Genomic DNA, 27,607 nt, shown 5'->3' on the forward strand with positions numbered 1-27,607 from the left:
CTAAGAAAAGGTGTATCTCCAATTTCTGGAGTACCTGAAGGTTTAGGAGTGCCATGAGAACTGTAAGGTCAGCACTTGGAGTTGGAATTACATTGTTAAGGGAGAAATCTTACCACTTCCTCTTTTTGGTGTTCCCTTTTCTTTCACTTTTTCTCCTTTAGTTGTGATTTTCAGTTCACAGTTATGCAATTGTGTACTTGGAAACTCATTTGGTCTCTATAATGCTTTGCTTTGACCGTTTTCATGTATGTTAGCAAGTGTACTTGTCTCCTTTTGTCTGCTGAAACTTACAAGAACCTAAGACCAGGCAGCTCTAAGTGGACGCTTGTGAAAGACTGACACTTTTTCTTCAAAAATTATCACATGGGGCACGTGAAGCAAAGTTGACTGGATACCTCCTTTGATATGCTAACAGTTCATACTAGGAGCAATAGGATTCCCATTGGCGGAGTAGACCAATGAATGCTGCGCACTGAACTGGCATTTGCAGGAGCTCTAGTGAGTGGCAGCTGAGTGTGCCATGGTGCTCCCCTATGTGAATCTCATTCTTATCTTCAGTGATGGGTTAGCGATAAGAAGGAATCCCCTCCTTGCCTTCCCCCCATGTCCCTGGTAACCTCCAGTTTATGGGTGGGGCTTAAAAAGAGGGAGCAGTTTTCAGAAGGAGCCCAATCTTCCATGGGTGGGAAGTTTCCTTTGCCATAGACAGATGTGTCAGTAGGGGGTTTGTTGGCCTCAGCTTATTCCCACATTTTCTCTTCCAGTTTTTTTTTTTTTTTTACATTCTGTGCTACAATAAAAATATTATGTGGTGTTGCAGTATATTTGTATCTTGTGTATATCAAATAGTAAACCAAATTTATTTTAATTCCAGATTGTAACTTGACAAAATGTAGAAATGTCAAAAGGTTTGTGTGTGAATACTTCTATAAGGTACTGTAACTGCAACCCTGTACTTTTAGAGACTTCTCTTATATTTTTCTTTCAGCATCTATGAAGACTGAATTGAGTAGTGAACTAGCTTCTTCATCTGGCATGTCAACAGCTTCAGCTTTGGTAGCTGATTCCTCAGGGTGTGATATTATAACTGAGCAACCACGGTCTCAACACATGTTGCAAGCAGAGTCAGAGCTCACAAGTTGTGATTTGACAAGTTTGGCTAGCACAGGAGATGCTGAAGATGAGATTCTTAGCAGGAGCTCCAGCCAAATCAGTGCTGTCCAGTCAGATCTTACAGCAGACATGAACAGTGGCACTCAGGCGTCTTCTCCCATTAGTGACAGCTCTCAGACTACTACTGAAGGCCCAGATTCAGCTGTAACCCCTTCAGACTGCTCTGAAATGGTAAGTGCTGAACAGGTAGTTAGGATTCCAAGTAACTACTGAGGAATCTGTTTCATTGCATATCTTTTTTTTTTCAAGAAAAAGTCAAGATTTGATATAATTTGATGCCATTGTAGCATTTCTGGTATAATTGTTATTTTTACATGACATCAATGAGTTAAATAGAATCCTACTAAGTAACTAGATTGGGTAGTAACTCCCTGTGGTGCAAAACACAGGATATAGGGCCTTACCTTCTACACCTGCTCTCTCCTTACAGTAGTAAGAACATCACCACAATAGGAAGGAAGGGTGGGTGGGTGGGTGGATAAGGGAGAGGGCAGAAAGAGGAGCTGTACCTTTTCCTACTGCTGCTACTCCTTTAAAATTACATCAGTAGTGGTCCTAGTGCAGAGTTAAATATGTTTTGCACCTAATGGAATCCACTTTAAATCAGCCTGATATGGCCAACAATCTATCTTGAGAATATTACAAACTGCATACTTGAAGCTTCAAAAACATTTTTCTCCCACATTCCACCCCTCCCCTGCCCACTATGCACAGACACACGCACATTGTTGCTTAATATGGACCTTGAAAAACAGCTCCAGGGGGCGCTAATCTGCATTTCATCTTTTTACCGGACTATGCCAGTCAACAGTTGCAGCAAACCCCTGGTGGACCCCAGACCCGAAGCCAAACAGAGCCCGAGACAAGACTTAGAGCCAAAACCAGCTTTATTCTAGTGCACTATAGAATAAAGGGAGACAAAAGGGGACATTCAGCCCAAATCATTGTCTGGAAAGTTGCACCCCAGTCCATGCATTATACCCACAGCAATTAAAGTCTTCTCAGCTAAGATTTGAGCTCAGCTTCTGTTTGGAGCTCAGTTGGGACCCTACAGGTCATTTCCTCCTTTGGAAAGAGTTCATTATCTTTCAAGCACCTTGCGTTTTGAATATGGTTCTTCAATGTGAAGCTAGCCTTCTTAAGATTGAAACTTCGGCCTGAATTTACATCTTCTGGCTCAAGTTCTTTTTCTTTCCTGTTGGTTTGGTCCCTCTAATTATGACTGATAGTTTTCAGAGCTCTTGGAGCCAGGCAATACAGGCCAAATTGCAATTATATGGTTATTCATGGCCAACTATTACCTCAGTGGGCTATGAGTGGGCATTAGCAGAATTTAATCAGCATGCCATTGATTTAGAGCTACAAGTAGATTGTCCAATTCTATCCAGAAACTCCCTCTTGAACCATTCTGCACATCTTCTCCAACCAACCAGATACCTCAGTCACATAACAATTGTAAAATTTTGAAGGGCCTTATCCTTACCTAGATTAAATGTCCTCCTAACAGCTGTTACCGAAGGGAGATATCAAAAAATCCCCTTTGGACAGAGACTATTTCCATGTGTGGGGAGAAATAATTGAATCACTGGAGAATGTGATTCTTTATTGCCCTCTGTATGCATGTGCTCACCAGGAATTGTTATTCCCACTGTTTTCTAAATATCCTGGCCATTCCTGTCTTTTTTAATCTTAAGATGCTTTCATCTGATTAATCTGATTTTATTTCTTTGACCACAACTAAGTACTGTTCAAAAGGTTGTACAGTCCACTGTGGAATTAATTCTAAATATTTTAAAGATTTTTAGAATAATTGTAATAATTTAGAATAATTTTCCTTAATTAACTTTAATTTTAGAATAACTGTATTTTTATATCTTAACTAATTGTAATTTTGTATTGTTTTTGTTGGTCAGTGACTGAATAAAGGATTGATTGATTGCTCTCCACATCAAAAAAGGGAAAATAAGATGAACCTGGGAACTACAGACCAGCTAGTCTGACATCAATCCCTGGAAAAATTGTGGAGCAAATTATTAAAAAATCATTATGTGCAATGATCTCATAGGAAATACAGTGATTGGTAAAAGCCAAGATGGGTTTATGAAAAATAAATCCTGTCAGATACTTTAATCTCATTTTTCACGCAAACGGACATACAGTACACTGAGGACATAATCAACTTTAGGGAAACTTTCAACAGAGTTCCCCATGACATCCTGATAAGCAAATTAGCAAAAACTGGACTAGATAGAAAAAATATTAAGTGGATCAAAAATTGGCTGCTGAATCAGACACAGAGATTGCTCATCAATGGCACCTTCTCAAACTGGAGGGAGGTAACTAGTGGAGTGCCACAGGGTTCAATGTTGGGCCCAGTGCTCTTCAACATCTTTATAGATGATTTAGAGGAGGAAGTACAAGGAAACGTATTCAGACGGTACAAAACTGGGTGGAAGACAGAATGGAGATCCACGGTGATCTCAATAAACTTGAACACTGGGCTAAAAGCAACAGAATGAAATTCAGTAAGGAAATTGGCAAGGCCTTTACCTAGGAAAAAGAAACCAAATGAATCAATATAAGATGGGGAATACAGGGTTCAACAGAACTGAAAAAGAAAAAGATCCTGGAGTTATTGTGGACTGCAGGCCAAATATGAGCCAACAAAGCAATGCATAAGTAAAAAAGGGCAAATGCAATTTTGGGATGCATTTATAGAAGCATTACTTCCAAATCATGAGAAGTAGTAGTTTCCCTATACTTCTCATTAGTCAGACCACATCTGGAATACTGTATCCAGTTCTGGGCACCAAGATTTAAGAAAGATGCAGACAAATTAGGTAGGGTCTAGAGGAGGGCAGCAAGGCTTTTGAATGGGACTGAATAAAAATGCTCCAAACAAACATGATCCAGGGTTTGGAAACAGTGCCCTATGAGGAGAGACTGAGAGAACTGGGAATGTTCAGTCTTGAGAAGAGAAGATGGTGGTGGGGATGGGAATGATATTATGCTATAAGTACCTCAAAGGCTGTCACAAAGGGGAGGAAGGTCAAGATCTCTTCTTGCGGATACAAGACTGTAAGACACAAAATAATTAAAATTGCAACAACCCAGATTCAGATATCAGGAAGTTTCCTCACTGTCCAAACAATGGAACAGTGGAACCTGTGGAACTAGTTGCCTAAAGAGGTCATCTGCTCTCCTACACTTGAGGCATTCAGAAAGAAACTGGAGTGGGATGGTATAAATCGATTACTTACAACAGCTAGGAATTGGACATGATGACCATCTTGGACCCTTCAAACTCTAATATTCTGTGATTCTATGATACTATACATGGTTTGTGACAGCAGACACCAGTTTAGCTTTGGTGGATAATTCGTATCTAGAAAATAACATTTTGTCTAGGATTGGTTATCCAAGGAGTTTGTAGGTTTTTTATCTCTGCAAAAGGATAGATGTAACAGATTGCCTTTATAACGAGACTAGCTTGTAGTATTGGACTTAAGAGCTTTTAACATTTACTCCTTGTGCATGATTCTAGATTCTAGAGGGCTCTGAAAACCAATATTCTGGAATGCAGATTGGGCAGCTGCAAGATGAGGAAGATGAAGCTGCAAATATCCTCCAGGATGAGACCATTGATCCGTTCAGACATTCTTTCCTTGGTATGTTGATAAGTAGAAAAAGAAAATAGTGTATGTTCAACTGTCTTTAATTTAGGGCAAAGTTCTCACTGAACAGGCCTTTGTAAATTAAAAGAATACAGCTAATATTGTTTATGGTGCAATGGTATTGAATAGCTTCATATTGCTTGATAGCTTTGTTTTCTTTCTGAAGCTCTTCAGCAGTCCCATTTGTTAAAAAGCATGGGTCATAGCAGACAGCCTTCCAGCAGCAGCATGGATACATTTATTTCAAAAGAAGAATTGGAGCCTAGTGATCATGAAAATAAGGTAAAACTGTTTTTTCCTTTCAAGTATTACATTTTAGAGTTTTCAGTTAAACTTTCTAAAGTGGAAAGGTGAAAGAAAAAAGATTAGATTTATTTATATTTATATTCCACCTATTTCCTGTTCAAGGAACTTAAGGCCCTTCTTCCTCTTAATCTTTTCCTCACAACGACAATATTGTGAGGTAGGTTAGGCTGAAGCCCAAAGTCACCCCGTGAGCTCCATGACTTAGTGGGGAGTAGAATCTAGATCTCCTGTGTCCCACTCCTTCACTCTTAACTATTATACCACACTGGCTTTTATTGTTTATTTGATTAGATGTTTAATACTCTGGTCCTTTGTGTGATTGAATCTGAACTGGTCTTGGACTTGTGTAGTTCACCACCACTCCAGTGGAACATGTCGAATGTAAATCATACACTGAGAAAATTTACTGTTATCTGATTTAGTTTGTAATACACAACTAGTGTTAACCTGCATTCAAAAGGATGTAAGATTTAACTGTCATTCTCTTTGATTGCTTGTATGTGGGGGTGAGTTCCTTTTTCCTTTTTACCCATTCAGATGAAACTTGCTCTGAATATTCTGACCATGGAGAGATCAGGAGCAGGTTTTAGGGAAAGGAGCTCATAACAATGTTGCACTTACTGCATAATGAATATTACATGTATACACACCTCATTCTTCATGGTCTGTGTGCATCACAGATAAAGGCTTTTGTGCTGATGCAGAGCCTATTGTCAGGAAGTGACTATAGCTAAGTGTTCATTTTGAGAGTAAACTCCTCCCTTTCATGTTCCCAGGAAGCATGGGGAGGGGCCTATATATTATGCTTATATTGGTAAACACTTTGTTCTTTTCTATCTTAGGTACTCTGTTTTCTTTCTATCATTTTTTTCATTCTCTTTCAACTCAAAAAACCCCTCTTCATTCATTTCTCTTCAACAGCCCATTTTCTGCTCTTTTCTTTAAAAAAAAAACCCTCTACAAGAATATATTTCTACCCACTTTCCTATCCACCATTCCTTGCCTCATCCAAAGTTCCCTGTGGTCTTTCCTACCATTTTTCCTCTACACCTTCTCCATGTTTCCATCTGCACAATGGTGTTGATGGCAGCTTTCAGGAGTTGTGCCTCCTGTGATAGCAAGTTGGCCCCATTCAATGGGCAGTCCCTCTGCCTTCTCTGCCTGGGCAAAGGACACGTTGTCAAGACCTGCATACATTGTGGGGGGTGGAGCCAGCTCGGAGTGGATTCTGGATGCTAAAATCTGCACTCCTCCTGATCATCGACAAAAACATGATTAAAATATACCCAAATTAAGATAAACACTGGAGAAATACATAAAACGTAAGTCAATTCCTTTGTTTATTTCCTGGGAAGATTTGAAAAACAGACGTGGACTGAGAGTTGTTTTTGTGATCTGAAACTGATGGCCCTTGCCCAGAGTAAGCAGTATTTTGACCATCTACGGACTGAGAAACAGTGTTTATGTTATAAATACTCCGGCCACTTATTAAAATAAGCTTAAAAACAGCTAGGGAAGCAGAGATAAAAAGAAGGTTACTTTCGTGAAGGATTTTTTTAAATAAGAAGTGACTCTTCTCTCTCCCGCCGGGCAGCTGGAAGGCCGAGAGAGTGCCGTTACCGAAAACAGTCAGATCTGTAAGATTAAAGTTAAGTAACTTTAACAGATTAAAGCTAATTAACATTCCAGGACTAACTTTTCTGCGAAGTTGTTTATATTATAAGAAAATTATGAGCAATTTTTAAAAAAAGCAAAAAAAAAAAATCTAACAAACAAGCAAGTACAATAGACAAAACAAACTATGTAATGGAATTGCATCTCAATCTGAACTGCATCTGCTGGCTAATTATTAAATTGCAGCTGCTAATTCATTTATTGATTGAAAGTGTAATTCAATGGTGGACTGCAAATAAGATCATTAAATCCAAGACTCTCTCTCCACTTAGTTGGAAGTAATAGTAGTAGACTGTATGTCCAAGCACAGTAAAAGTGCAGAAAGCGTGAGATCTCGATCTCGCGAACTGAAGACTGTTTGGCAAAGATCCAGGGTGAAAAAAGATTCTTCTCACAAACCTCAGCCATAGATTTATGATTAAAAAGAGTAGAGATGGGTGAAAAAAAGAAAACATCACCAGAAAAATCACTGGAAAAAGCAACAACTTCATCAATACAATTGGATAATTCTGTTATACTTCTACAAGAAATATGAGAAATAAAGACAAAAATGGATGCAGGTTTTGATGGTAGAAGAGATGAAGAGCTGTTTGAAGAAGCTGGATATTAAAATAGATAATATGGATGAAAGAATAAAAGAATTAGCTAAACAAAATCAAGAGAATCTCCAAACAATCACAGAAGTGAAAGCTGAAGTGAGAGAACAGGATAAAGAGTTAAAAAAACAGATGACTATGATAGACCAGATCTCTAAAAGTGTGATTGAGATCCGAAATAGACAACGAAGATTGAATATACGCCTTAAAGGATATCCAGATGATGCAAAAGAGATTGAAGATAAATTTTGATCCAGTCAGTATTGGATTGGGCTAAAACTGTTCTTCCAGATGTTTCCTTTACAAGATATGATTTCGGTGCAATACATAGAGTTGGCCCATGAAGACCAGGAAGAAAAGTACCAAGAGACATTGTGGTTAAATTTTGGTCATATGCAAAAGAAGAACAACTGATACTGAAATTACGGAATATGACATAAATTATGCTGGAAGGTCATCAGATTCAAGTCTTTCCTGATCTATGTAATGAGACTTTGCAGTGGAGAAGAAATATGTCTTAAGTCTGTCAAATACTCCAAAAGAATTCCGTAAAATATAGTTGGGTGTTCCCAATTTTTATGAGGTTTGCATATAATGGAAAATATTACAGATTGGCTACAAAGCAAGAATCACTGGAATTACTGAAGATGCTCAGAATTACTTGGATGAGGAATACATTAGCACAAATGCAAAAGTTAAAGGACATTTTGTATCTACATTTACAAGAAGGAAGACAGAGAAGGAGAGAAGAGATAGTGAGAAAGAGAAGTTGGGCATAGCAGCAGGAGGCTCATCCTCTTTATAGAGGCAGGAAGAAGAGGAGATCCAGAAGAAGAGGAGAATTAGAAGACGGATGACCATTTGGGGAGATTTCTAATAATACAAGGTCTAATGTATGGACAAAAGGTGACATTAGCTAATATATATGCACCTAATATAAACCAAAGGTAGTTCTACAACAAGTTACATAAAGAAATAGAAAAATTAAAAAAAAGGATATGTGATAATGGCGGATGATTATAATATGGTTATGGATAAAGAAAAAGATAAATCCAACCCATCAAAGTCAGATATAAATTATAAGAATACAGATTTAAGTAGATTTATTGAGGAAAGCAGATTTTAAAATGTTTGGAGAGAATTAAATGGGGAACAGAAGAGTTATACATTTTATTCAAATAGTTATAAAATTTTATAAGAATAGACTATATATTTGTAACTTCACAAATATTGTCCAAGATAGTTAAGGCAGATATAAAAGTAATTAAAATATCAGACCATGCAGTGATAACAATGGAAATGGAAATAAAATGTGTTTATAGTCAGGCAAATAGATGGAGGATAGATTTAAGGATTTTTAAAAATGAAAAGATTTTAGAAAAAATGGAAAAAGAATTAAAAGAAATATGGGAAATAAAAAGGAGGTAGTAATACAAATGTAATATGGGATTCAATGAAAGCAGTGGTAAGAGGGTTAGGAATAAAATATTCATATAATTTAAAAAACAAAAAGAGCAACATATAATGAGACTAGAAGAAGAAATTAAAGAATTAGAGAATGAATGTATTAAAAGCAGAGTAGATGAAATTATGTTAGAATTAACAGCAAAAAGAAAAGAAATACAAAATATTGAATTAGAACAAGTTCTAAGAAATCTAATTTACTTGAAAAGGGAATTTTATGAAAATAGTAATAAAAATTCCAAAATGCTGACCAGAGCCGCACAAGTCAAAAAAGAAAAAAGAAAAAAAAAGAAAAAGAAAAAAAAGTACTGTTAGCAAAACCTAACAAAGACCTTATAAATCCTGGATCTTACAGACTGATATCTCTCATTAATCAAGATGCTAAGATCTTTACAGCGATATTGGTAAATAAATTGAATAAATTTATAGATAAATATATAAAGTATGATCAATGTGGGTTTATAAGACGTTGACAAATGTCAGATGTGGTAAGGAGAGTATTAAATATTAACTATTATATTGAGAAGCAAAATATAAAGGCAAGTATACTAGCATTAGATATATTTAAAACTTTTAACTATGTGGAATGGCCAACAGTGAAGATTTTAACAGAGAAGATGGGATTTGGAGTAAAGTTTAAGAAAGTAATAAATCAATTATATTCAGAAAATACGGCAAAAATAATTGTAAACGATGGTATTACAGAAACAATAATCCTAAGCTGAGGGACAAGACAGGTTGTCCTTTATCCCCAGTATTATTTGCTTTAATGATGGAAATATTGGCAAATGCATTTAGGAATGATACACAGAAGGACTTGGAGTACGTCAGAAAATTAAAATTAATTTGTTTGCAGATGACACATTGCTAACATTTCAAGACTCAATAAATACTATAGAGAGAATATATTTACATTTAAAGGAATTTGGGAAATATAGTGGATTGCAAGTTAATTGGGAAAAATCCAAAATGATGTTATATAATCATAATAGTGAAGAAAAAAATAGTAGACAATATTAGATACTTAGGAATCGATATTCCAAAAGAGAGTCAAGAATTAAAGAAGAAAAACTATGAAAAGAAGGACATAAAAGATAAAATAGGAAAATATAAAAAGGTAAAATTATCATGGTTTGGAAGAATAGCTGTAACATAGAAACAGAGCGAGTCAGAAGGGGTCTTCCGGGCCATCTAATCTGACCTCCGCAGCAGCCGGGTCCGCTCACAACATGTACACCATTTAGCATCTCAGCAGGGTCCTTAGGCCACCCAGAGACAAAAATACATCACTTGGGAAAGCTTCTGCCCTTTGTAGGCACTTAAGACTCTTTCCTTGTTTGCTGTCCAAGCTCCTGGTGGGATCTGACCTCCAGGAAGCCTGGGGCCAGGTTATCTGCAGGACAACCTGCCCTCAGGCAAACCCTCTGTCCTTTCAGATCCTCTTCCTTCAAGTGCCTTCCCCCTCTAGAAAGGAGCTGGGAAGTGTTGCGGCATCCTGGCTCCAGAATTCCTTCCCTTGTTGCCATCTTTATGGGTCCTGCCCTGTTTGCTGAAGGGTTTCAACTGCTAACAAAAATGAAAATTCTGCCAAAGATTACTTTTTTGTTTTGGATGATCTCGATCAGGTTTTATGATCATGAATTAAAGGAAATGCAGAAATTATTGGAGGTTTAATGTAATGGAAGAAAGAGAGCAAGAATAAGTAAAGTACTATGGTATGAATCAAAACAAAAAAAAGGAGGGCTGGGCATTTCAAATGTTAAAAAGTATTGGGTTGCAAACCAATTAAAGATAGTTCAGGTATTATAGCCCAAAATGAAGAATTAATATGGAATGATATCAAATTAAAAGAATTAAGGGAAATAGGTGATCATTTAAAGACATATTGGTTTAAAAAGGATATTAAAAAGATTATTAAAAGAATTCAAAATCCCTTTTTAAAAAATTCGATGGAAGTATGGGAAAAACGGAGACAACAGTTAATCCCAGGAATTTCTCCATTAACACCAGTGGCCGTAATGGAGAAATTCCCAAAAATAGAATTAAAGGATTGGAAAGCAATTAACAAAATTTGAAATGATCATAAAAGAATGTGAGACTGAGGAAGAATATACAAGTAAAGGAAGAATTGCCAAAATCTATTGGATATTAATGGAGTTAGGGGATCAGACAAAAAGTTTAAAATCAATTTGAGAAATGAATGTCGGTGAAATAAAGACAAGGATTGGAAGAATATTTGGAACAGAAGAGTATATAAGAATATGTCCGTTAGGATTAAAGAGCATAGATACAAGGTGATATGGAGATGGTATTTAACACCAGTTAAGTCAAATCAAATTGATGACAAATATTCTAATATATGCTGGAGATGTGGTAAAGAGATCCGAACTTATAAACATATGCGGTGGGATTGTGAAAACATACAAAAGTTTTGGATTATGGTATTTAAGGAAATTGGAGAAATTTTAGATATAGTCTTAGAAATGCCACCAAGAAAGGTGTTATTACTGTTGATAGAAAAACAAGATATAAATGAAGCTAAGAAAGAATTGATTGCAAGTATGATAATAGCAGTTAGGCTAGTGATAGTTAAATATTGGAAACAGAATTGGGTTTTACAAAGGCATGAATGGTATAATGAAATATGGAACATGGTAATTAATGATAAACTGATGACAGAAATAGAAATTAAAATAGGGTTAATGAAAGCAAATACATATAATGACAATGGAAAATTTTGTAAAAGCAGTACTGATAGAAGGGAAAGGCTGTAAACCCAGTCAAGATTATTATATGAATTTCTGGAGGGATATGGAAATAATTGAAGTATATTATATATTATTAATTGTTATAGTATGTGAATGGTGGTAGCATTGGTCTCCTTTTAAAAACACCTTGTATTATTGTGTTTTTGTTATATTATTGTTGTTATGATATATTGTATTTATGGGTTTTTTTGGTCTAAAAAAATGGGGCGGGGAGGGGGAAGACCTGCATACATTGTCAGGCCTTCACAAAACAAACTAGGAAATGTTGAGCCGATCAGCTTAAGGCCAAACGACAGAAGAAGGCCCTGCACATTGTAGGGTCCTCTAAAAAAGGACCGGATTGTTCTTCCATATCCGAGGGCAAACATGCAGCGCCAAAAACAAAACACATGCTAAGGGGATAGCTGCTGCCATCACACTGAAGCAAAAGAAAGTGAGCCTCCGTCAACTTCAACCATCAGGTCTCTGGTGCCCACCAACTGCTCCTGCTCACCAGAGCTGAGAGCGATTCCTGCTGCTGCAGCAGGAAATGAATTGGGTGCCCGGCCCACTATACCAACTGGCCACCACTCTTCCTTAACCTCCACTCCAAGATGATTGCACCCACAGAAACCAACTCTGTTATCCAACTCATGACTGAAATGCTCCCCAGTCACTGCCTCTAGCCTGAGAACACTGCCCTCAGAAAGTAGCTTGACAATTTTGTCAAGTGGACACCAGGATCACTCCCACTCTCCTTTTATTGATTGGGGTGTGGCTCAGCATCTTTCTGCTCTGAGACTGGGCATGATGACTCCACCAAGGCCTCAGTACCAAGCCAAGTAATGTTGGTTCTCTTACACCAATCAAGTCTGACATCAGGGCCACACACACTGCCCTCATTCCATAGAACTGGGGAGATGAGAGCAGGCTGCCTGCCATTTGCCATTCCTCCACACCCAGCCTGTGAGACAGTCTTACCACCAGAAGTCATTCCAGGGCTTTCATGCTGAGCCATCACCAAGCATTAGTACTGAGCCAACACCAGGCCTTGGTACCAAATTGGCATCAGGCCTGAATGACATCTTTTTTTTTAAAGAAATTTTATTAAAATTTTGAACTAACACTACAAACAACAATCATCACACACATCGGACTTACTGAGTCAACCCCCTACTATGTATCTTTTAACATTCTGTGATCATACTCAAATACGTTTATAATAACTTGAAAACATCTTTAGATCAGAACCAAGTCCTGTTTCTCCAGCCAATTAAAAAAAAAAGTTCCAAATTTGATAGAAGTCACTATCTTCCTTCTCCTTCATCAGTAAAATCAATCCCTTCATTTCTTGCAAAGTCCTGTTTCTCTTGACCACTGTTAAATGGAAGCAGTGCAATATCTTCTTTCTTCTTCCATGATAAATTCAATCTAAACATTTCTAGACAATTCAAAATCTTTTGATTTTTCTTATGGTAGACAGATAACTTCCTCACTACCACAGTTACAAATAGCATCAAAAACATCCATTTAACATCTCTAAAGGCATCTTAGCTACTCTGTTTGGTAGTACCTAATACCTATAATATCTTTTAAAAAAATTCTTTAAGCTAAATTACTAATGTTTCATCTAGCTTAAACATCATTTAGACAAATACAGTTAATTCCATACAGAAGCCCAACTATTTACATTCTTCAACATACCTCAATTATATCCATCCCTTACATCACCAGCAACAGTAACTTACCCTTCTCATATCATATATAAACCTGCCAACCCATTTAAGGCATTGCTTTTTAAGATGATAAGTTCTCTTATTTTCAATTACAAATAAAGTCAGAGACACCCATTTAACATCTTTAAAGATGTCTTAACTAATCCATTTGGTGGCAACTGATACCTATAATACCTTTTAAACAGTATTTCATTAAGCTAAGTTGCTAATGTTTCACCAGCAATAATAGCTTAGCCTTTCTACGTCACATATGAACATACCAACCTATATAAATCATCCCTTTTTGAAGTAAAAAGAAAAAAATTCTCTTATTTTTTCTTTACACCTCTGCCATATCTATTTTTTCTTTTTCTTTACACCTCTACTGAACCTTTCTTCTTTCTTTATATTATCATTATGTGTCTTCAGTTGTAGCCACATAAGCATAGCCTCTCTTAAATGGTTAACTATCTTCTCCAACATGACAAGCAAATCCCATGAAAGCTTGCTTATTAGATTCACTGATTGTGTTGATTTTTCCATTATTTCGAATTTTCTATCTGTTTGTTGCTTATTTACAAGCCAATCCCATGCTAGCTTGCTTATTGTCTTTCTTGTTTCAGATTTTCCTTCTGCTTGTTGGGTATTTTGTATATTCTGCTCAAGTACAAATCGCTTGCCCAAAGCCTTATTAATGGAAATGTCTAATTTGTCAAATTGAACAAGTTTTTGTTCAATTAAAAAACGATCAAGTTGTTCCATTAAAATAGTCTCCTGCTGTATTGGTATTGCCTGTTGGGATAATTGCAAAGCTGTTAAAGAAGTCTGTATTGGTGAGAGTGTCTTCTGTAATTCTTCCATACTAATAGCAATTAACTCAAGAACAAAGGCTTGGCAAATGTCGAGATACTTTTGGCAGAGGTCCCAGGAACAAAAAGAAAGATAGCCACTTCTATAAGCAAATTTTGTCCTTCTATCTGTTCTTGGTAATAGTCCAACATACATGAAAAATCCTTCTATCCTTCAATTTCACAGTAATTGTTTATTTTAATTCTTTGGCCCAGAAAGAACCATCACAGTAGAAAGAAAAACACCACAGTATTTAAGTTTCTGGCAGATAACCAGTTAATGTTGGCAAAAATCCAACATACAAGAAAGATCCTTCTATCATTTGATTCCACAGTAATTATTATTTTGATTCTTCGCCCTTGGAGAGATTAAAGAGGAAAAGTCTTTTCCTTATTTACAAAGAGCTCTGTCTCTTTCTTCTCATTTAATTCGCTGCTTTTAAACTCTGTGGTGGGGGGGAAGATTTCTTTCCTCCTCCATCCAAAGGGCTTTTTCTTTTTCCTTTGTATCAATTAGCAAAGAATACAGCTTTTTCCACGGGTAGCATTGCAAAAAAGAAGAAATAAAAATGTTTTCCAATACATCCGACGTATTTATAACTAAATACTAATCTAAAGGCGGTATGTCGAGGACTTATGGGGGGGGGGGCTTTATTCCCCCCTGTGTTGTCCGGCTGAGAAATGCCTGATTTCCTCCCAGTAGATGTGGGGTTGCCGCTCCACACCGTCCAGGAGGTTCCCCAGGTACTCTATCTTCGCCCCGACGGCTTAGATGGGCCTCCCACGGCCCGCTACCAGACAATTAACCAGCGTGATAACGGAGCCCCATTAATCACCACTGTCTCGTCCCAACACCATTACCAGAAGTCCAGGCCTGAATGACATCTTGACATTGGGTCTTTCTACCAGCCTTTAGTACCGGATCAGCACCAAATTGACAATGCTCTCCAGCGGTGACTACATCTTGGTGCAAGGGGTTGCAAGCACGCCTTCATCCTCCAGCCCAGAATACATCTTGGAGTTGGTGATCTCATTGTGCCCATTGGTGTTGTCCACCAGTGCCAGTCGAGCAGGATCCACCATCTCCTTTGGAGGAGAGGGACCACTTTGCAGAGCAGGTGCTTAGGATGGCCACCAATCTGAGACTTGAGACTGAGCAACAGAGGGACCAGATCCCTGACCTAGTCTTTGGGCATGAGGGCTTGGCACCAGGGGATGTCCCCTTCCTATCAGCCCTGCTCTGTTAAGCAGCTCTGGGAGTCTCTTGCTGCCTCCCTTACTCCTTCAAGGAAGGTTGAGTCCATGTATGGAGTGCTGGAAAGGGAACAGAGGCTGAACTCTTTTATTGTGGAATTGGCGCATGGGGCGGGCATCACAACAAGAACTCTCTGCTCCTGTTAACTGAGATGGGCATAGCGTGGATGATTTGATGAGACCATCCTCAACCTCATCTCTGGGTCTGTGTGTATCCAACTATACAAACATAGAAACATAGAAACAGAGCAAGTCAGAAGGGGCCTCCCAGGCCATCTACTCTGACCTCTGGCTGCAGCCGGCTCCGCTCACGACATGTCCACCATGTGCATGTCTAGCCTAATAGAAATGAGGCCATGGTCTGCTTTCACTTGTTTTTGTGGGAAAAGATAAGGGCCATGACTGAGCACCTCCCTGTCGAACTCAGGCAGACATCCCACCTCCTGCACACAGAGGCTTCCAAACATGCTAATCACCAAATTGCGGCAGCCAGCCATCATGTGTACTGCACTGTCAAGGCCATGATGATGGCATTGGGCATTCATGCCTGGCTCTGCTTGGCCAAACTCCCACAGGAGACATGCACATTGAAGACCTTACCTTTGATAGATGAAAATGGACAAAAGGATAGACTCCATCCAGTAGGTGCAATATACAGCCAGAAGTATGGAGTTCCAACAGCTGTCATCCAGACTACATAAGTGACTTGGGGACCTCCTTCACCCAGCAGAGGTGCTGGTATGCTGACTGTCCTCACAGGCTCCAGATGGCTCCACAACAAAATATGTGTAACCTTCTAGCCCATTTTAGGCAGGTGCAAAAGCACCCACACATGATCAAGCTGATGGTCCCTACCAGCCACCCCCACCTCTCCTTCCCCTCACACCGACTTTGACAGACATTTTGCCTGATATATCCGCAAATGTGAAGCAATAACAGCAGATTCATGTGTCTTGTTCCTCATGGAAAGGATCAAGTTTTACACCTTCCTCCCTCTTGGCATGATCAAAGGCACACCCCCATTCCTGCCACTACTGTCAGAGGTGGACACATTACTCTCCGAAGGTACTATCAAGAGAGTCCACTCCAACCTGTCGAGAGGTTTGCTACTCATGATATTTAACAGTGTCGAAGCAGGACACAGACTGATTCTAGACATCAGGGGCCTCAACTGGTTCAACACCCCCAGGAAATTTAGAATCTTCACCTTGCAGATCATTCTTCCCTTAGTGCAGCAGGAAGACTGGTTTGCGTCAATTGACCTTACAGACATTTACTTCCACATAACCATAGACCACTATTATAGGCACTTCCTGCCCATCTAAATCATGGAGGAGACTTTCCTAGTTTTAGTGCTCCCTTTTGGCCTCTCTACTCCCCCCAGGGACTTCATGAAATGCATGGTGGTGGTATGCACACACCTCTGACTCCAAGGAGTGCAGGTCTACCCATATTTAGGTGACTGGGTCCTGGTAGCCCCATCAAAGACTGACTTTCAGGGCTTAGTCCATGCCACGAGCTCTTTACTTCAAACACTGGGATTGTTTCTAAATCATGAAAAATCTGTGATCTCCCCTTCCCACTCACTCTCAAAAAGGGTGTTAATCCTAGAACCCAGAGCTGTAGTGCTACACAACTTGGCAGCTGACCTCAGCACAACAGAGTTCAGCATGGCTCACAAGATACAAAAGCGTCTTAGCATTATAACAGCCAATAGTGGTGGTCTGCTTTGCCACAGTATGGATGAGACTGCTTTGGCTATGGTTCATCCACACTTAAACCATAGGGGAGAACCCCACAGCACCATTTTGGGCACTCTACTCTCATTCCAAAACACAATGTACAATGGTGGACCATCCCACATACCCTCACAGAAAAGATCAGCTTTCTCCCACCAGAGCTGACTGTCACTGTCACCACAGACAAATTCAGTGTAAACACACTGCAGTGACCTACAGACTCAAGGATCCTGGAACCACAGAGAAACCTGCCACCACATAAACTTCCTGGGGGTGCTGGCTTTATGCAAGGCATTGATCACTTTCCAAACCTCCCTGCCTGACCAACATGTTCAGATTACCACAGATAACACAACAGTGATGTTATATCTGAACAAGCAGGAAGGCACATGGTCCATCCTATTCACCAGGCTAACCATAGACATAGACTGGTGCACTGCCATGGACATCCAGATCACAGTGACCCATGTGGTAGGCAAGAACAACATCTTAGCGAATGCTCTCAGCTGTACAACCCTTGACTCTCACAAGTGGGAGCTGAATGACATGGTTCTCCATGATCTTTATGACAGATGGGGACATAATCAGTGGACTGCTTTGCCACAGCCCACAACACAACCCCAGTTCTGCTCCAGGGTGGGACAGAAAACTGACTTTCTCTGGGATGCCTTTCTCATATGATGAAGCAGGACCCAGTTTCCCCCTAATCACCAGGACAATTGTAAAGATCAGGACAAATGGGAAGGACTGTGTGCTCATCACACCATGGTGGCTGAGACATCCATGGTTCACCCAGCTCTGCCAGGAGACCTTCATTCATCTGCCATGCAGGCATGACCTGGTCTTGCAGGACCAGGGGCAAATCCCCCATCCAGACATTGGGACCTTGCACCTCACAGCCTGGAGGCTCGCACCCTAGAACAGGAGGGTGCCTGAAGTGACACTAGTGCCTGAAGTGACAGCCATACTAGTTGTGGCCATGAAACCATTCACAGGGAGGTCTTACTTGACAAAGTGGAAAACCTTCACTATTATTTTATGCCAGGAAGGTTCAGACCCATGGTGGGCCACCATCAAACAAATCTTGCATTTCTTGCAGACCCACTTCTGGAAAGGTTTCGCCTCCTCATCAGTCTTTGTATTCTGGGCAGCCATCGCCTTTTTTCACCCAGTTATTGAAGAAGCTTCACTCTTTGCACATTTGCTGGTACACAGGTTCTTCAAAGGACTAAAGTTCCTTTCCCTTCCCACCTGGCTCTGCATCTCAGCATGGAGCCTGTCAGTACTGATACACATTCTCACCAAAAGACCATTTGAAGCCTTGGTCACAACCGACTTGTGACTTTTATCCTGCAAGGTGGCCTTCCTAGGGGCCATCACATTGGCCCATCATATCAGTGATCTCTTCAACCTCTGAGTAGATCCACCCTAACTAATCTTCCACAGGGACAAAGCTGTTGTCTCCTAGACCCAGCCTTCCTACGCAAGCTCATCTCACCATTCCACCTCAGCCAAAAGATTGTCATCTCTGCTTTCTTCATAGGCCCATCCGCTCCAGTAGAATCTACCCTGGATGGCCCTTGCCTTCTATAAATCAGGGACTGAGACTTTCCACTGCTCACCCCAGCTGTTCATGTTATGATGGTCAGAAAAAGGGAGACCTACTCTCTTCACGTTCTAAGTGGATGGTCAGTACCATCTGCCTCTTATTTATTTATTTATTTAGAAAATTTCTATGCCGCCCCATTCGCCGAAGCCTCGGGGTGGCTCACAAAGATATCAATTAAAATATAATACAATAAAATATAAACTAGTTAACAATATAAAAAAATAACAATATAAAATATATGAGAATGAGGACCTTCAACTTACCACAGAATCTAGGGCCCACTCCAAACAAGCCCTATCCATATCCACACCCATCCATGTTGGGCTGCCACATGGACTACACCCTTGAGGTTCATTTGACACTACCTGTTGGATGTCTGTGTGAGGGCAGACTGTACCCTTTGGTAGGTCAGTCCTCTCTTCTGTTATGCATTGACAACAGCAGCACCCCCATCCTTCATACAGTAAGCTAATTATTCACCCATATATGTGATGTACAGAGACTATGAAGAAGAAAGGCCGGTTTCTTGTCTGTAAGTGTCATTCATCTGTGCATTCATAGAACCCACCCTCTGGTCCTACTCCTTACAACAGGTACTTCCTTACTTTCCATGAACACACAGTGCCAGATTGGGCTGGGAGATCCTTCTCCTTCCACTTGGTCCAGAGATCCATGGCAGTCTCCTTAAGAACTGAGGGGATGGGCAGGAACCTCTCTCCTTGCTTCCTGGGAACAGTAATGGGAGGGCCTTCCGCTCAAAATGAATGCGTAACTATAGATGTTTTCTGAAAATAGGCAGTTCACAGGCATAAAAGCCCATATGTGTGAACACACAGATGACCACTCAAAGAATGACCCTTACAGGCAAGCAGCCTGTTTGTATATGAATTTGAGGAGTCTCTGATCTCAGAGTACTCCAGGGTTGTCGGCTCTTTTCCATCAACTCCCCACTGCTAGAGAAAAAAGAGATGAGAGAAGGAAATTTCTGGCTTGGGCCAATTTGTGTCCTGAGGGGTCACTCTTATTCTGCAGTGGGAAATGAATAGGAAGTACTCTAAAAAAAAAGTGATCAGTTTCCTGAGTATTCATTCCCACCCAATTGCCTAGGCTACTACCACAGAAAAGGAAGACCTTTCTAAAAAGTATGTTTATGTATGTATGTATGTGTCTGTGCATGCACATGCACATATATATAAAATAGGTTGCGAGGACATCATGGAAAACAAAGCAACCAACATGACTCTTTGCTTGCTTGCTGGTGTGGTGTTGCTTCATTCCTAGTCAATCTGTTTTCTTCACAGAAGTTAAAAGTCATTGTCTAATGAAGTGTGCCCACACAAGTCATTCTTAGATTGTGACTGCTGCTGCTGAAGATGAGCTCTGGGTTTTTGAGCTTCCTAGACTCTTTCTCATTTAAGAGGAGTGGAGTAAATAAAGTTGTGAGAACCCTGTCTGAGAGAAACCAAATAAAACAAACCCTCAGCTGGTCAGGGACACCTAAGAATAATCCCCATTTTATGTTAAGTCTGTAATTCTAGCTGGCTGTGTTGAACAAGATCAGATCTGTATGTATGTATAAGATTATGAGTGAGCACAATTTAGGCCTAGCTGCTTCTCAGTTTCCATACATTTTCTTTGTAAACTATAGGGAAGTGTGTGCATCCATCCCAAATACTGAAGACTTTGCTCTTGTTGCTGCCAATGAGCTAAGAAGTGTTCAGTACAAAGCTAGTGGTAGACAGAGAGGGACTCAAATGCACAAGCCAATAAATGCTTGTGCAATTAGGGGAAATGGAAATTGGTGCTAACCCTTCCATTCCATAGATTTCAGCCACACTTGCTTTGATATCTTTGGATCACTAGAATTCTTCGCAGCAATTTTGTGGTGAAAACTGATCTTGCCTCTTTGGTTTTATAATCTGGCATTCTCAGACAATGATTAGTATAACCTTGTGTGTAATCTTTCAAATTGTAGATTTAGGGAGCAGCATTTAGCTTGCTTTTATAAGCTACTTTTCTGCTTAATAAGATTGTCAAAGCAATAAAAATAATGTGAAAATAAAAGAATAACAATATGAAGATAAAATGTACCAACCTAATTTACAAGATACAAAAATCTGCGCACAAAGAAACAAGTTAGCAGAGTAAATAATGAATAACAAAACTATGTACCAGGCAGGAAAATGAACCTGTTCTAAATTGAAGGGATAGTGAAACAAAGGGAGCGAAGTATTCCCCTTGAGGAGAGAATTCCGGTAAGACGTAGAAGTGTAGAATTAGTGGTGGTTTCTGGAGAATAATAATTCTAATGTATCACCTCAAATATGTGAGAATATGCTGGTTTGGATACCTTTTACTTACATGCTGTGAAGCTTAACCTTTCCACTTCATGTGAACAGAGTAAGGCCAGTATATCTGCAGATATTATGCTCTACCTAAGAATATTACCTCAATCAAAATTGTTCTAGGAGAACTATTTTTTCCAGTGAGTAGAAAAAAAAATGTAAGCGTGCCCTATATGATTTTTTTGTATGGGTTTTACAATTCATATAATAATTCATATTATTAGAAGGCCTGATCTCCAGTGTGGCCATCATCCTTTCACTCAACTGTTATTAAATTATACCAGCTGATATAAACACTAGAAATACGTTCTGCAATTCTTTAAGTGAAAAGATGTTGTAGTTGATTTTCTTTCAAACATAAATATTTATATAACACACACACACACACACACAGACACACACACACAGTGGTACCTCGGCTCACGAACGCCTTGGTTCATGAACAAATCGGGTCACGAACGAAAATTTTGAAAATTTTTGACTTGGGTCATGAACATCGCTTTGGGTGGCGACCAAGATTGCAGCCATCTCCCCCCACTCAAGTGGGGAGATGGCCGCGATTGCAGTTCTGTTCGTGCAGGGAAGGCATGCGGGATCAGAGGCGTGCTGCTGCAGGAAAAACAGGAGCAGCAAAGCAGAGCCGCGGGGGATATGGCTGAGATTCTGCCTGTCTTTCCTGCAGCAGCGCTCCTCTGATCTCGCATGCCTTCCCTACATGAAAACAACTGGGATCGTGGCCATCTCCCCACCTCCAGTGCACCGTTTGCGCCCATCTCTCCCCCAGTGCGCCCGCGATCACGCCCTTCTCTCCCCCCCCCCCAGAGCGCTGGGATGGCAGGCGCGTGCAGGGTTGACAGGCACGATCACGGTTGTGCTGTGAGGGTGGGGAGATGGCCATGCTTGTGCTTGCGGGGGAGGGGGTGGAGATGGCTGCGATCTTTGTTGTTGTCACTTTGCTTCACATTTTTCTGATTTAAAAAAAGTTACAGAACGGATTAACCTTATTTACATTGAACCTTATGGGGAAATTTAACTCGGCTCATGACCAATTTGGGTCACGACCAGAGTCCTGGAACAGATTAAGTTTGTGAGCCAACGTACCACTGTATATATTTCAAACCCAGATTGTGGAATGTGCTCCCCAGCAAGTTTCACCTGGTGCCGACTTTATATTCTTTCCGGTGCCAGGTAAAAACCTTTTTATTTAACCATCATTTTAACAACTAAGGATTTTAGATGTTTTAAGACTGCAGTCGCATTTTCTTTCTTTTTACTTTGCCAAATGATATTTATTTATTGCTTTGTTGTTTATTGTTTTAATTATTGTATTATTGTTGCTGTTGTAATTTTATTATTATTACTGTTTTATTTATTGTAAGCCATCCTGAGATGTTTTATCAGGAAGGATGGGGAAGAAATGTTTTAAAATAAATAAATTTCTGAATATGTTAGTCTTAATCTTCGTTACAAAGAATATACTATGCAAATATAACTGCTTTTCCTTTTAAAACAGCTCTCTAGAATTAAAGGAGATATAGGATGTTACAATGATGGGAATGCTGCTCCACTGGTTCATTGTGTTCGTCTCCTGTCAGCCTCTTTTCTTCTTACAGGAGAGAAAGGAGGTAAGTTGAAGTAATTGGACATATTGGGTTGAATATAATGGTGTTATACACTGACAGGTGTAGTTCTGCCTGTGGAACCAGTGGGTGGTGATGTGCGGGGGACAATGGTGTATGATTGCTTTCCTCCCGTACACCCTCTGGAAACTCTCCAGAGCAAATATTTAGGGTGGTTTGGAAGGCTGCTGTTGGTAGCAGACAGGAGGAGAAAGTCCCATTGTACTGGCAACTTTCTGCTACCTTAACAGTAGTTTTAACCTAATGTTTAGAATATTTTAATACTTGATCATCCTTAATTTAGTTAACATGTGATTGGTTTATTTTGTGATGTGATGTGGTAAAATGCTGAGTTGCAAAGAACTTAAATTCTAATCTATCTGGGAACATATTTTGGCTTGCAGTCCTATACCTGGTTACCTGAGAATGGTTAACCTATTAATTAGTTAATTCAGTGGGACTTAATTCTGACTAAAATCAACAGGATTGCAGTATTATAAATTGGCAAATTTGCATGTCATGACAGCCCGCCCATCCTGTGAATAAGCTACAAGCATGCTGTCTTCCTCTTGGTTTTCCTACAGGTATCCCAGGGAACCCTGTGGCAGGACCCATATTTTCTGTTCTCTCTTTCACAATTGCAAGGAAAGCCCATTTACGCTTACTATCACATTTTTCTCCTTTCTCCCATTTTCCCTTTGGAAAAAGTGAAAAGAAATATCTAGTTTGATAGCTGTTCGCAATCCCTTGAAAGTGCCACAGTGGTAAATTGGAGGGATGGTCACTGGTTTGTCACCCCTTTTTAAAAATATGTTCCCCAAATGTGTGATTCTTCTTCATGGTTTGTTTGCCTTACATGTATGAGCTTTGCACCTATGTAGGTCCTGTTGTTGGGAAGCATCTGTAGGTATGTATTCAATTGGGTAAGAGCTCCTCCTCTTCCTGTTTCCAGAGGGTATGGGAGAGCCTCCCACCCATCCCCTAAGTTCCCTTCTGACTGCCACACAGTCTCACCAAGTTGCCCATGCCTGTATTCTCTCCTGCCTTCCCCATCTATTGCAGTGGCATCCTTGGTGTCATTTAGAAGCTGGGTTTGCTATGACAGCATGCTCCTTTCCTCCAGCGGACACTCCCTCTGTCTTCTCTGCCTGGGTGAGGGACATGTTGTGGAGGCCTGTTCACTTTGCCAGGCCTTCACAAAACAGACCCTGAGATACTGGACTGACCACCTGAAGACGAAACTTTGGAAGAAGTCCCTTCAGGTTGCCAGCTCTACCAGGCAATAGGGACAGGACTGCCCATCTACCTTGGCGACAAGGGCATTCCTGGTTGACCCATGCTCACCTCAGTAGGTGACCATATGGCCAAGAAGGCAGTGAAGTAACCAAAGAGGATGACTGCCACTGCCACCAAGAAAAAAGGAAACACTGCAAGGGCCCCATTGAGTCTCAGTGCTGAGGGTTCACTTGACTTCACTCTTCAACCGATCATGATCTCTGGCTCTAAGGGAAGACTGAGCTCATGCCAAATTGGCATCAGAAGGGGAGTCCAGAGACAGCCCTGCCAGATCACCAGCCCACAAGCCATCCCACACATCAGTGTCTAAGGGATTGGCACAATTCTGGGAGCAAACCACACTACCTTCTGAGACCAGTTTTGTGCTGGAGTGATCCACCTTCACCCTGCCAAGACCAATACCACCACCCTCAGTGAATGGCCAGATGCTGAGATTATCTATCATCACATCACTGGCATCCACACTGCAGTTGACAGCTGTGGGACACTGTGACAGATCTTATTCTCCCCTCATTGAACGTGACTGGGCCTCTGACTGGTTACTGGCACCGCTTTGTTCCCAAGAGGTCTCCAGAGCATTATATAATGATGACCAGGGCTCTCAGTATTGGGATGACACAATATCTTGGTTGCAAAAACATCAACACCATGCCACATCCATTGAAACAACCTCCTCTATGCTGAGATAAGGACTTGGTACCAGTCCAACACTGAGCCTCATTACTGAGGCACTGATCACTGACTCCCTTGACACCAAGATCCCTGAGGACACCATCCTCTTCATTGAGCCTGGAGGACTATGTTTTGGATTCAGAGTCAATTATTTTGAGGGCCCCATCCATCTCATCACCAGATGAAGTCACAAACCTTTCCTGCAAAAAGTTCCTTACTGACCAATGCATGTTGTAGAAGCACAATCACCCAGAGTGAATGTGAGCATGAACGGAGTGTTTTGAACCCAATCTAGTATTTACTTCTAGGAGCTCTCCTTATGGGTATGTTTGGACTCCATCCTTTCAGGACAAACGTTTTGAAAATGAGCATGTCTCCTCTCTGCACACCACCTGAGGGTCTGCACACCAAACTTCTAATTGTATAGCCCTCCTCTGCTGACATCACTTCATGGAGAGCAGAGGCGTACCTGCTTTGTTTTCTCTGAGAAACTCTCTTGTTCTGAACTCCCTCTTCATAACTGTACATCCTGGATATCCGCAGATGTTGCCTATGCACTTAGCAAGTCTGGCCTTCAGATAAGGGCATCCACCCCTGTCATTTCAACAACTCAAATTGGCTAACATTGTGAGGCCTCCTGCCTGCTCCTCCTCCTGTGGGATAAGGTCAATGCCATGTGTGAACACCTGCCTGATGATTATAGGGACCTGCTAGATGAAGGCCTCCAAGCTCACCTGCCAGCAGATCGGAGGTACCACATCAGCTGCTCTTCAGTGCACAAACAGAGAAGCAGATGGACTCTTGAGAGAAATCCAGCTTGACAGCTCAGTGCATGGTCTACAGCAACCAGCCTGCATAAGTGGTTTGGGGCCCCATACCTCCAACACCAGAGGAAGACCTATGCCAAGTGACCCTCTAGGGTCCAGTTGGCCCCCCAACACAACAGATGTGAACCCAACACCTGCTTTAGGTAGGCTAGCAAGTGCCCAGTGGGGGACAAGTGACATCCCTTATAGTTCCCATCAGAAAGTTCAACTCTCGGTACTTCACAGAACCCAAGTGGGACAGGTGACTTAGCCTCATCCTAAACCTCAGATGCATTGATTGGTTTATCACACTAAGGACGTTCTGTTCACCCTGCAGAATGTATTCCCTCTTCTACAAAAAGGGGACTGGTTTACCTCTGTCAATCTGAAAAAATGTCTACTTCCACATCACCATAGATCACAATTATGGACACTTTTTCAGATACCAAATCAGGGAGAAGGCATTCTAATTCTCAGTGCTCCCAATTGGCTTCTCAGCTACCCCCAGCATTTTCACCAAATGCATGGCAGTGGTCTGCACATACCTCCACCTCAAGGGAGTACAGGTGTTTCCATACTTTGATGACTGACTCCTGATTGCTCCAAAGCAGACTTGTGACATTCTGTCCATACCACCTCCTCTCTGCTGAACATTCTGCTGGACTATGTATAAATCATGAAAAATCTGTTATTTTCCTCTTTAGTCCATTCTCTTTGTAGGGCCCCACCTTGACTCACCCTTGGCAAAGGCTCTCCTCTCATCATCCAGACCAGCCACACTAAGCAAAATGGCTGCCCATCTCAGCATACATCCAATCACCATGGCCCACTGCATACAACAGTTTCTTGGTCTCATGGCTACAACAGTAATAGTGGTCTCCTTCACAAGGCTTTTGATGAGACCCCTGAACCCATGGTTGCCTCAGCCATTATGGATTGATGAGGATTCAGTCTATCCTGTCTTTCCTGATTTTCGTGAGCACCCTCAGGATCAGAGGAAAAGAGGGAGAAATATGGAACAGGGTGATCTGACTCTGGGAACTCGGCCTCAAGAAGTTCCTCTGGCCCCTACACACTGAGGATTTGATCTCACAAGACCAGACCCGAGTTCTCCATCTTGACACTGAGACTCTCTGCTCCCCAATATGCTGAATCATGCCTTAGAAACCATGGCAGGTACACTGCCCCAGGAAGTCCGGCACATCCTCAACACAGACATTCAGGCTGTCCACAAGCAGTTCATACTTGGCAAAATGGAACACCTTCACATTCCAGGAGAACCTCAGTCCACAGTGAGCACATCCTGCCATCCAGATGGAATCCATCCTCCACTCATTAGCCATTTGAAGACCTCTTGCTTTCTATATGTCCAGGATGGAATCATTGTGCTGCTCACCAAGTCTCTTCATTTGCTATGGCGTACCATCTTTCTGGCATATGAAAGAACCAGCCTTCAACTCATCCCCACTCCCCAAGGGCTTACTCCACTTGAGTACTTGCTACATTTATGGTCTTCTTCATAGGGATCCTCCTGCAAGAAGTGTATAAGTTTATTATGTGATCCATGCCCTCGGCGTTCATCAAGCACTACAAGCTAGTCATCCATGCAAGGGCCAATGGCAAAGCAGTCTTCTCTTTGTCTTCTGCCTTCCAGTGATGAAATCATCCCTCTGCCCATCCTCAGGTAGGCTTGCTATTCGCTCATATATGTGATGCACAAAGACTGCAGTGAAGAAAGATGGGTTGCTTATAATGTTGTTCTTTGAGTGGTCATCTGTGCATTCACAGAACACGCCCTCTGGCCCCATATGAAGTTATCCATCTGACAATCATCCCCTTGTTTACCATGGGCACAAGGGACTAGATCAGGTCAGTGATCATTCCTCCCTCGGCCTTGGGCTCTATGACAATCTCAATGGAATTGAGGGGATGAAGCCTCTCTATGCTCTCTTGGAATAGGAAAGGGTGGGGCTTCCACCCAGTTGGACACTTAGGTATAGAAGCTCCCCAACAACTGGCTCTGTGCACCTGTAAAGTTCATATGTGGGAATGAACAGATAACTACTTGAA

At 40.9% G+C, this 27,607-nt stretch overlaps 1 protein-coding gene across 8 annotated transcripts in view; it reads left to right on the forward strand.

Moving 5' to 3' along the window:
- Positions 1-27,607, forward strand: part of HTT (huntingtin) — a 454,323-nt gene that overhangs the window by 94,825 nt on the left and 331,891 nt on the right. For all 8 annotated transcript variants that reach the window (XR_006413521.1, XM_044417924.1, XM_044417925.1 and 5 more), the window contains 4 exons: positions 989-1,344; positions 4,718-4,841; positions 5,014-5,129; positions 22,658-22,769. Coding sequence is in view for 7 of the 8 variants with exons in the window: in XM_044417924.1 (XP_044273859.1) it covers positions 989-1,344; positions 4,718-4,841; positions 5,014-5,129; positions 22,658-22,769 (708 nt within the window). In the remaining variant the exon portion in view is untranslated. The remainder of the gene's footprint in view (positions 1-988; positions 1,345-4,717; positions 4,842-5,013; positions 5,130-22,657; positions 22,770-27,607) is intronic.

Source organism: Varanus komodoensis, unplaced genomic scaffold (genome assembly GCF_004798865.1).
Source record: "Varanus komodoensis strain SLA01 unplaced genomic scaffold, ASM479886v1 scaffold9, whole genome shotgun sequence".
Lineage (NCBI taxonomy): Eukaryota > Metazoa > Chordata > Lepidosauria > Squamata > Varanidae > Varanus > Varanus komodoensis.